General features: G+C 35.2%; 1 protein-coding gene across 3 annotated transcripts in view; it reads left to right on the top strand.

Moving 5' to 3' along the window:
• CNTN1 (contactin 1) overlaps positions 1–12,360 on the top strand; it is a 311,761-nt gene that overhangs the window by 187,110 nt on the left and 112,291 nt on the right. Inside the window, exon 16 of one of the 3 annotated variants that reach the window (XM_012638404.1) lies at positions 6,591–7,578. The exons of the other annotated variants lie outside the window; for them this stretch is intronic. Within the exon in view, the coding sequence (XP_012493858.1) occupies positions 6,591–6,670 (80 nt within the window). The 3' untranslated portion in view covers positions 6,671–7,578. Of the gene's footprint in view, positions 1–6,590; positions 7,579–12,360 lie in introns of those variants that run through there. 3 annotated transcript variants of the gene reach the window in all.

Raw genomic sequence — 12,360 nt, 5'->3', positions numbered from 1 at the left:
AATATATAGCAGTTGTTAAAGACATTATTTACAAGACACAATTAATTGAATCCAATAAGGCTAAATTACTTGCCCAAGGACATACTGCTACTAAGTGGAAGAACAAGATTTGAATCTAGGCAGTCTGACTTCAGATAAGACACCCAGCTCATTGTTGTAACACAATATTGCTAAACACTAATTCAGATATATTCAATAAAATAAAATAATCAATGTGGAAAAATGAGTTTTTATCATAAAGGGTGCTAATTTTGTTGAATACTTTTTCTGTATCTATTGAGATGATCATATGATCTTCGTTTTTGCCTCTGTTTATGTGGTGAATCACCTTTATGGATTTATGTATGTTGAACCATCTTTGCATCCCTGGATTAAAGCCCACTTGCTCATAGCAGATTACTTTTTGATGTGCTGCTGAATTTGATTTTTTAGAATTTTACTGAGGATTTTTGCATCTGTATTCATAAGGAATATTGATCTATAGAGTTTTTGTTGTTGTGTCTTTTCCTGGCTTTGTTATCAAGGTGATACTAGCTTTGTAGAATGAATTGGGAGGACTCCTTCCTTCTCGATGTTGTGAAATAATTTCTGCAGTATGGGTACCAATTCTCTTTGTAGGTCTAATAAAATTCAGTTGTGAAACCATCTGGTCTAGGAATTATTTTTGTTGGAAGATTTTTTTATTGCTGCTTCAATTTCATTGCTTATAATTGGTCTGTTCAGGAGTTCTATTTCCTCCTGATTGAGCCTTGGAAGGTTGTGTGTTTCCAGGAATTTGTCCATTTCCTCAACGTTTTCTAGTATTATAAAAGCCACATATGATAAACCCACAACCAACATCATACTGAATGGGGAAAAGTTGAAAGCATTCCTACTTGAACTAGAACAAGACAAGGATGCCCACTGCCACCACTTCTATTCAACATAGTGCTGGAAGTGCAAGCCAGAGCAATCAGGGAAAAGAAGGAAATTAAGGATATCCAAATAGGGAAAGAGGAGGTCAAACTATCACTCTCTGCTGATGAGATGATCTTATATCTCGAAAACCCCAAGGATTCCACCAGGAGACTCCTGGAATTGATAAATAAATTCAGCGAAGTCTCAGGTTACAAAATCAAGGTACACAAATTAGTAGCATTCCTATATACCAACAACAGTCAAGTTGAGAATCAAATCAGAAACTCAATGCCTTTCATAATAGCTACAAAGAAAATAAAATACCTAGGAATATATTTAACCAAGGAGGTAAAATTCCTCCACCAAGAGAACTACGAATCACTGAGGAAGGAAATTGAAGATGATGTAAAGAAATGGAAAGACATATCATGCTCATCGATCAGCAGAATCAACATTGTTAAAATGTCCACACTACCCAAAGTGATTTACAGATTCAATGCAATCCCCATCAAAATAGCAACATAATTTTCTGCAGATCTACAAAAAAATAATTCTGTGTTTTGTTTGGAACCAGAAAAGGCCTGAATAGCCAAAGCAACCATAAGCAAAAGGAACAAATCTGGAGGGATCACTTTGCCAGACTTTAAGCTATACTACAAAGCTATAGTAACCAAAACAGCATGGTACTTGCACAAAAATAGAGACATAGACCAATGGAACAAAAACAGAGAACCCAGATATAAAACCATCCACATATTGCTATCTGATCTTTGACAAGGTAATCAGCAATATACACTGGGAAAAAGAATCCCTATTCAATAAATGGTGCTGGGAAAATTGGATAGCCACCTATAGAAGATACAAACAGAATCCATATCTATCATCTCTCACGAAAATTAATACAAGATGGATAACAGATTTAAATGTAAGACATAGAACCATAAGAATTCTAGAAGAAAATATTGGAAAAAGTCTTCTAGATGTCAGCCTAGGCCAAGAATTTATGAAGAAGACCCCAAGGACAATCACAGCAACAACAAAAATAAATAAATGGTACTTGATTAAATTAAAAAGCTTCTGCACAGGTAAGGAAACAGTCAACAGAGCAAATAGACAACCTACAGAATGGGAGAAAATATCTGCATGTTATACATCCGATAAAGAATTGATAACTAGAATCTACAAAGAACTCAAGCAAATAGGCAAGAAAAAAATAAAAAAAAAACCCTTAAAGTGGGCGAAAGACATGAACAGAAGCTTTTCAAAAGAAGGTAGACCAATGGGCAATAGACATGTAAAAAAAAAATCATCAGAGAAATGCAAATCAAAACCACCATGAGATATTACCTAACCCCAGTGAGAATGGCTTTTATCAAAAATTCCCAAAACAATAGATGCCGGCATGGATGTGGAGAGAAAGGAACACTTATACAATGTTGATGGGACTGCAAACTAGTATAACCTCTATGGAAAATAGTATGGAAATTCCTCAAAGAACTAAAAGTAGGCCTACCATTTGATCCAGCAATTCCCCTACTGGGTATTTACCCAAAGGAAAAAAACTCATTTTATCAAGGAGACACTTGCACAAGAATATTTGTTGCAGCACAATTCACAATTACAAAGATGTGGAATCAACCCAAGTGTCTATCAATTCATGAGTGGATTAATGAAATGTGATATATGTATATCATGGAGAACTACTCAGCCATAAAAAATGAATTAATACCTTTTGCAACAATCTGGATGGAACCAAAGACCATTCTGCTATGTGAAGTATTGCAAGAATGGAAAAACGAACACCACAGGTACTCACTATTAAATTGGAACTAACTAATCGGCACTCATGTGTACATACAGAAGTAAAACTCAACGGAAATTGTGCAGGTGAGAGGGAGAAGGAGGGGATAGGTGAAGTCATACCTAACAGTTACAATGTACGCTATCTGGGTGATGGACGAACTTACAACTTTGACTCAAGCAGTATAAAAGTGATCCATGTAACCAAAACATTTGTACCCCTGTAATATTCTGAAATTTAAAAACAAAAAAGAAAAAAACGAAAGTGCAGGCCTTTTTCTTTTTTGGCAAGAAATATTTATTCTATAGAAAGTCACTGATGCAGATTTTGCAGTTTTATTTTTGCCTATGATATATTTATGGCTGCCCTAATGACAAGGGGGCAACTATAGTAATTTAAAATATGTTTTTTTCAGCTAGCTAACTTTATACAGTTATAATTACAATAACAAAAACAGTAAATAAATTATGGTAGATGGCTTTAAAGCTTGATTTTTGTAATGTGCTCTTTGGCCTAAATATAGGCAAATGAAATTTTGATGTGTGTTTTCCTGTTTTTAAAAGCATATAACTCATACAGTTAAAAATAGTTCATTCAGAATGGTTAAATGTCTTGATTGTAATGTATATATCTATAGGACTTTCATATAAAATTACCATGTCATTCTATAAAATTGTTGTGAGGTGGTAGTGCAATAATGTACTATTATTTTCATTTCATAGGCAAAGGAAGTTTAAAAAAGAGAAAAAATATTTTTTTGCTATCAATTATAAAGCCAGAACATGGCCAGATATTAGTGCTCCAAATTCAGCGACTTGAACTTGCTTTTTTCTCCCTAATCTTTAACTTCCCCAAATACAAAAATCAGACCATGTAATTTTTTATTGTACATCTCTATCACTGTTGGTACATGACTTAGTGTATCAAATTAGATAGTTTCCCCAAATACTCTGAGTCATTGATAATTCCAAATTAAATTAGAGAGTAAAATTTTAGGCTATTTAAAATTAGAATTTCATTATTATCTTCTCTTATCATTTCAGTTCAGTTTATTAAATAAAACAAGACAGAAACACCTTAGCTCCATTACTGAAAAAATAACCAAGCAAAGACTTAACGATGTGAAATTGAAATCCCTTTCAAGCAAAGTTTTATCAGTTGTAATTTTTGTTGAGCCTGCCTTTTCAAATCTCAAGAATGGGCTTCCCAACACCACCAGCCTCTGTCACCAGTCCAGCCCCTGGGAATACGAGCAGGTCACAAAATTGTTTGCATCTAAGTAAATGAGAATGAAGGAAACTCAGAAAAAAACTTTTATCCTCTAAACTACGGTCAGTTTATAAATCTATAGGGAGGAAATTTTAGTGCCCTTGAATTCCTATCCCATAGCCCTTCTAACTCCAGTCATCACTACTGGAATTAAATGAAACACACTCAAAGAGAAAGAAAGAAATGTTGAAGTGTTCTGCAGTGGACCCTGAGTTAGGACATCTCATTAGCCCAGTAGAGTAGGGAGTCATTCTCAATCTTTTCTCTGCCACTACACTTTTCCATTATGTTTAACTTCACAATATACTTTCATAATTGATTGCCAATTCTGGCATAAATCCAAAAATTCTTTTTTTCCCTAAAATGTAAACACATTTTAATTTTTATTTGCTCAACCATAGCCATCAGTAATGGTCACTCTGCAGACGTGAGAATAATGAGGAAGGTGGCTGAGGTTCATGCGTATTGCCCCGGGCACTCCTGGAGCGCCAACACCTTCATATGAAAGTGCATTGGGAGACAAGTGAGTGAGAGTTAGTGTATTCTAGGGATAATTTTGAATCCATTTTATCTTTAGGAAAAAATAATGCAAAATGTTGTGAATTCTCCATATCATTAGTAGCAAATTCCTTGTGATACACCAGAGTGTAGAGGTCTCTTGTGTAAGTGTCACTGAATAGTTTAGGGTCTGTCCCACTGAAGAGCACATTCCTGAGCACCTGCTCTCTACAGTCGAGGCGGCTCTCAACAAGGGGAGCTTCACCCCCTTTCACGTATTCCTGAGAATTCCTCTAAAAGCAAGGGACTGTTACTGATAGGAATATGTCAGCTCCCCTTGATGTGTAGGGTTTAAACTGCTTGGAGGAGCACGATTAGATATCTTCCTGCAGAGGCTGGTAGATACAGCAACTAATCCAAGGAAATGGCACCCCACCCTGGAGGGGTTTAGGGAGGCTCCCCCATGTGAGTGTACAGCCCCCTCTATCTGGACTTAAATTCTCAAATCACAGATAAGCAAACTTTGGTAATACAGCAAAAACTACCAAAACTTCATTTAAAAGAAAAAAATGTATATTGGTTACGGCAAGTGTCAGTGACCGGTCCCAGGGGAATAACCAAGCGGCACGCAGAGAGTTGGAGGGTCAGAAAGTTTTATTGCTGGCGGCCCAGACCAAGGTCAAGCCTCCCAAAATCTGAGCACCTCTTCCGGGTTTTTGTCAGGTTTTATACTTTTTTTGGGGGGGTTACTCTTAACAAATCACACACAAGGATAAATGATTAACAAATTAGCAAAAAGATTTAAAAGTTATCCAATAAACGATAATTCTTACAAGCAGTATAATTATGATAGGCTTATAACAAATAGTATAGTTATGATAGGTTTATAACAAACAGTACAGTTGCGACAGGCTTGCAGCTTCACTCAACTGTTTTGCGGTTTTAGCTTGCAAGGCTGACAGGTGTCAGTGTCTACTTTAGCTGCTTTGTGGTTTTAAGCAGAATCAGCACAGAAATTCCCCTAGTATGCATGGAAATTTCCCTAACATATTAATATCTAAAACTTTCAATTTCAGTTCTCATCAAAAGGACTTAAAATTTCATATGCTTAAAATGTCAAAGGAGTTTTGTGACCTTTTTTACTATTTACCATAAAGACTGAATTTGTAATAAGCAGTCAGCAGAGACAAGTTTTCCTGGATACCATTTCTTCTATTTAAATAACCATCACTAGGGGACAGTAGTAGCTATAAAGTGACATAATTCTGATAATCAAACTGTCCTTAGTTATGGGTAGGAGAAAGAGGTGGATGATCACCCTGTTAGTTACACAATTTTCTATAATAATATGGCTATACTAATATACACATACAATTGTTAAAAGATCTACATGGTGTGATGGAAAGGCTAGGGCCTTTGGCATTAGGTAAACAGATTAGAAATCCACTTTACCTACTTAATAACCTGTGGTCTTAAGCTAGGCAGTTAATCAGTGTAAGCCTCAAATTCCATATTTATGAAAGAGAATATGAACAGTTACAGTTCATGCACTGCCCATGGCAACTTTTTACAAATATTTTCCTTCATTACCTTCTCTTTTGCTATGAATGTATATACAGATATAAGAAATAAGTGAAATATAACTCAAGACACAGTTCTCACAAAATCCAGCCCCAACAACTAACGAACTTTTTTGAATGATTGCTTACATCTATGCTCAGTATTTTTTTTTTCTTAGAAGTCTTCAAGCATAAACATATGTTTTGGTAGGTAGACTTGTACTATGTGGAATGAAATTTACAAAGGGTCTGTGCATTTTGTTTTTGTTTTATTTATTTTACTTTTTTGTTTTATGGAGGAGGCACTCCAGTCAGAACTCTTGTTTTTTATAAAGTCAGTCCCTGTCTACAGGGTAAAGAGGTTTGATTGGACCAAAGCTTGTCGCTTCAGCCTTCTATCTTTTGTACTCCTATCCTCAGTGTAGACTCTAGGAGAAGGTATCTTTCTTTGTTCGTTGTTTCAACTTACCCATCAAGGAAACATAGCAAATGCTCAAAGTACATGGCTTCCTGCCCCTAACTGGGAATCCACACTCTCCCTTCAGTCTTGATCTTTCCTCTTGCAGGTAAAAACAGAAAAGATGGAGAGAAAAACATGGTGGATTCCTTTCTCCCCGTCTGTGCAAGCCTGCCTCCAAACTGGTGACCATTGACACTCACCATTTGTGTGAAAGATTTTTTTTTTTAAACATAATGTACTAGATTTGACTAACTAAATCTTGTAGTTCTGCAGTTTTTTTCCCTCAACCTAGTTCTTAGAAGATGTTTCCCCTTCTGAAATGTCTAAACATACTTTGAGCAGAAAGATATTTAAAAATATAACTATACTGCTTCACTAATACCTTAAAAATGCCTGGTGAACTAACCCAGTACATTATACAATGACCAAGTGAGAGTTTTGTGTTTTCGTGTTCTGTTTTTCTTTGAAATTATATATCTCAGAAATTAGCTCATTATCTGAACAATTTATGAAGAACTGGTGAATTATGATACAGGAGTATTGCCACTGAATGTACTGTTTGATTCAGTCAAGCAGGTAATGAACCATGTTGTCAAATTCTCTAATGAGTCATCATAATTAGGACATAAGCTAAAAGGGGCATCACTCCAGCAGTCTTTTATCCTAGCTCCATACATATTCTTTGGCAGGAAAGAATGAAAAGCAGCAGCAAACAACTGAAGACTGACCATGGCTCTATAGGGGTTTTGGAACAATTCCTGGAATTGGAAAGTGAAAATGGGCAGCATGTGGAAGAAAATATCATCTCAGTAGCAAGATTTAAGTGAAGATGACTAAGCTATTAACAGCATTCATATTTAATTTTATTAACTTCTGCCATTAGCCTTTGTAGATCTTTTCTTTTGGGAGAAAGGTTGAGATTTTTATTGGAAGGACTTGAGTCGAAGTGGGTGGTTAAAATTGAAATGTTCATAATTCTTTCTGGGACTACTTAAATTTCATTGTTTGAAAATACTTTTACTTTCCCCTTTTGGTCAAAGAGACATGCTTAAAATTCTTTTTTCTTCACAAGAAATAATTTTGTTATTCTTAGATTTGTATTTAAGTATGAGATATTATATGGGCTTCCCATTTAGTTTCTCTGGAAATCCTATCTGTGGTTGAAAGAACTCTCAAGGAAGCTTGGAGGGATATGGATATAATTCTTAAATCATCATATTTAGAAAGTTTTATTTTAAAAATAGTTTATTAGTCATCTTAAAGAAATAAATGCTTTTGGCTCAAGATGTTACTTATTTTCGTCTTTTTTATTTTCTCGTCTCAATTACTGTTCCAGAAGGAACTATCTTAGAATTTAGACTAGAAATCCAAGTTAATTGCCATTTTTATAAGATATTGAAAATTAATTTGAGGATTTACATGTATCTGTAAACATCAGCATGGAGACGTGTGAATCACCATGAACATCATCTTCCTACATAGTCCACCCTGAAATCACACCAGCAAGACCAGATAGGAATATAGTTTTGAGAAAGAAAGAATAAAATTTAAAAAGGAAACCATATGACCAATGTGGCTGGTACCAGGAGAGGGAGGACATTCTTGTTTAAATAAGCTATATCAAGTAGAAGAATTATACAAATTCATTTACCACCCTTTAGCCTCATTTTTATTTCTAATTGGGATATATACTCATTTTTATCAATATCAGAGGTTAAGAAAACTATACACTTATTAAATGATAGAGATATTGAATATCCAGCTTCATCTTAGTACAGCTTCAAACATCAGCTTCAAACATCAACACAATCGCACAACATTGATTTGTATTTTATAACATTATAATAGAGCCATTGTCTCAACTAGTTTTGGGGACAAGAACAGGCCTGTTTTAATAAAGGGACTTTAATTGACCTATTTTGGTGAAGAAGAAGCCACTTTCCCTAGTATAACTGACGTCCCTTCTCTCTCAGCAATTTCAATTTTACAATTATTTTGTTTAAAAAGGGAAGATAGTTTGCTATGGAAAGTTTTTTGTTTCCTTAACATTTCAAACTTTTCATTGAAATTTGCTAGTTTGGTAACAATAAACAGTGAACCACAGGATATTTGTATATAGTGCTTTGCTTTCAATCATTTACTTGGGAATTACCAGAGGAAAGGAAAATGACAATAGATGTCTTTCCTGTTTACACCAATTCTGGAGCAGCAAGTTTTATATTAAATATGTGTGCTGTATGGAGTGGAGTTCCCAAAGGACCAGTAGTTTTGTGGGGTCCATTTCCAACTGGTTGTTTAGAAAGCCAGTGAGTATTTAAAAGGGAGAGAGCAGGTTAGGAAATTAAGAAGAGGGGAAGGAGGCTTTTAGTGCACCCATCACCAGAACAGTGTACATTGGACCTGATAGGAAATTTTTTATCCCTCACCTCCCTCCCTCCCTCCCCTTTTCTTAATTTGCAGTGTCTTTTTCTGCCACTTTATGACTATATACACCCATAGTTTAGCTCCACCTATAAGTGAGAACATGTGGTATTTGTTTTCCATTTCTGAGATATTTCACTTAGGATAATGGTCTTCATTTCCATCTGATTTGCTGCAAAAGGCATTATTTCATTCTTTCTGTGGCTGATTAGTACTCCATGGTACGTATACTTATATACACACACACACTACATTTTCTTTATCCGCTTATCAGTTGATGGGCACTTAAGTTGATTCCGTATCTTTGCTATTGTGAATTGTGCTGTGGTTAACATTCAGGTACAGGTGTCTTTTTGATATAATAACTCCTTTTCCTTTGGGTAAAAGGATCGAATGGTAGGTCTACTTTTAGTCTTGAGGAATCTCCATCCTGTTTTCCATAAAGGTTGTACTAATTTACATTCCCACCAACAGTGTATAAGCATGCTCTTTTCACTGCATCTGTGCCAACATCTGTTGTTTTTTGACTTATTAATAATGGCCATTCTGACAAGGGTAAGGTGGTATCTCATTGTGGTTTTAATTTGCATTTCTCTGATAATTAGTGATGTTGAACATTTTTTATGTTTCTTGGCCATTTAAGTATCTTCTTTTGAAAAAAAATCTGTTCATGTCTTTTGCCTATTTTTTGATGGGATATTTTTTTCTTGCTTATTTGTTTGAATTCTTTGTAGCTTCTCGATATTAGTCGTTTATCAGATGTACAGTTTGTGAATATTTTCTCCATTCGGTAGGCTAATTACCCTGTTGATTTATTTCCTTTTTTCTACAGAAATGTTTTAGTTTAATTAAGTCTCATTTATTTATTTTTGTTGTTGCTATATTTGCCTTTGGGTCTTAGTCATAAATTCTTTGCCTATGTCCAGACCAATGTCCAGAAGGGTTTTTTGTACATTATATTCTAGAATTTTTATGGTTTTAAGTCTTACATTTAAGTATTTAATCTGTATTGAGTTAATTTTTGTATATGGTAAGAGAGAGTTTCATTCTTTTGCATGTGACTCTCCAATTTTCCTATCACCGTTTATTGAGTACAGCATCCTTTCCCCAATGTATGTTTTTGTCTGCTTTGTTGAAAATTGGTTGTAGCTATGTGGTTTTATTTCTGGGTTCTCTATGCTGTTCCATTGATCTATGTGTTTACCTTTATACCAGTATCATGCTGTTTTGTTTACCATAGCCTTGTAGTATAATTTGAAGTTCAGTGATATGATGCCTCCAGATTTGTTCTTTTTGCTTGGGATTGCTTTGGCTATTCAGGCTCTTTTTTAATTCTATATGAAATCTAGGGTTGTTTTTTCTAGTTCTATGAAAAATGATATTGGTATTTTGATGGGAATTGCATTGAATCTGTAAATCACTTTTGGTAGTGCAGACATTCATGACAAACATACAGCCGACATCATACTGAATGAGGAAAAGTTGAAAGCATTTGTCCTAAGACTGGAACAAGATAAGGATGCCCACTCTCACCACTCCTATTCAGTGTAGTACTGGAAGCCCTAGCCAGTAGCCAGAGCAATCAGGCAACAGCAAGACATAAAGGGTATCCAAATTGGAAAAAAGGAGATCAAACTATCCCTATTTGCCAATGATATGATCTTATATCTAGAAAATCCTAAAGATTCCTCCAAAAGATGCCTAAATAAATTGATTGATAAATAAATTCAGTAAAGTCTCAGGTTAAAAAATTAATGTACACAAATCAGTAGCATTTCTATACACTAATTACAGTCAAGCTGAAAGTCAAATCAAGAACTCAATGCCATTTACAATAGCTGCATAGAAAATAAAACATCCAGGAATATACTTAACCAAGAAAGTGAAAGATCTCTACGAGGAGAACTACAAAACACTGATGAAACAAATCATAGAGGACACAAACAAATCGAAAAACATCCTGTGCTCATGGATTGAAAAAATCAATATTGTCAAAATATCCATACTGCCATAACTTGTTTAAATAATATAGACAAACCCAAGAGGACAATAGGGTAAACTTTTTGGCATCCAGGTAGTTCTTTGGAGATCTTTTGCAGGCAGGCACATTTGAGCTGCATGATCTGAATTTGAAAATGGGTGTTTTCTCATTTCAAGCATGTCATGCCAGAAAACCTTGTCTCTTGTCTTCACTCTGTATTCTGCCACTGACTAGCTGTTCAATTCTTACAATAACCTTTCTAGACTTCAGCCTCATTTTGTAAACCGATATAAAGACAGATGCTGGCTTAAATGAGCTCTAAAATGTATGTGATCTACCTTAAATATTGCAATTTTCCATTATTTGGCAATCATCTATGAATTAGTAGTAAAAATATTGAGACTACAGAGAAGTTTAGAGGAAGAGAATAGGGATGTAGCAAGGACACTCTGCATTGAACTCTGAATGATAGGAGATCGTTCTGGCCATTTCCACACTCCTTTACCAGGTTACAAAAGTGACAGAAACAAGCCTCTGTAGTTCTTTTAGCTAACTTTGAAGAATCCACAAGTAGAAACATAACACTAACAAGGGATCATTATTTATCCCCCATAGATGAGATATTATGGAGCAGTCTCAATCAGCAATCTTTAAAAGGGATATTTAAAGTGAAAGAGAGAATATAATGAGTGAAAAACAAGAATAGCGAGAGAAGGTAATGCAAATAGAAAAGGCAGAACAGTCCACAGGTACAGCCTCCACCTTAAGAAATACTGAAAAGTAGCCCAAAGAAAGGTAGCAGTTGAACACTATGATTTCCAATAGGAAAGAAGATGCAAAAAATCAACACTGAAGCCAGGTGTGGTGGTGCCGTGTGAAGGCTGAGGCAGGAAGATCACATAAGCACAAAAATTTGAGGCTGCAGTGAGTTGTGATCCCGCCACTGCACTGTAGCCTGGGCAACAGAGTGAGACTCTGTCTCTAAAAACAAAAAAAAAAAAAAAAAAAAGAGAAAGAAAGAAAGAATCAACATTGAAGTTTGTACTGCTAATTTTATAAAAGAGAAATTCAGTCAGCTGAATAGACTTAACACAATTAGTAGTGTCCACTCTTGATGACATCCTGTCATCATTTGGAAGAAACAAAAGTAGCAGCGCTATAGCAGGGATGTGACATATGAGGTTAATAAAATGCATTTCGGAAATTCCGGAGCATGGGGTGGGGGGAGTTGGTGACAAGGGAAGGGTGAAGATAAAACTGTATTCAAAAAAGCATAAAACAAAAAGTATACTTTAAATAATTTTTATCCCTTCCATCATATCTCTTTTTCTTTTCCTCCTCATTTTCTTCTCTTTCCAACTCCTAAGTTTTAATGGTGTTGAGAAGAATGGACAAAAAGACTTTTCCAGGGCTTAGTCAGAGATACATGCCAGTTTCTTTTTCCCCTCACCTGAGATCTTTAATAATTATAATA

This window comes from Propithecus coquereli, unplaced genomic scaffold (assembly GCF_000956105.1).
Source record: "Propithecus coquereli isolate 6110/MARCELLA unplaced genomic scaffold, Pcoq_1.0 Scaffold13, whole genome shotgun sequence".
NCBI lineage: Eukaryota > Metazoa > Chordata > Mammalia > Primates > Indriidae > Propithecus > Propithecus coquereli.
The sequence above is the reverse complement of the archived record's forward strand: the minus strand, read 5'-3'. Positions and strand labels throughout refer to the sequence as shown.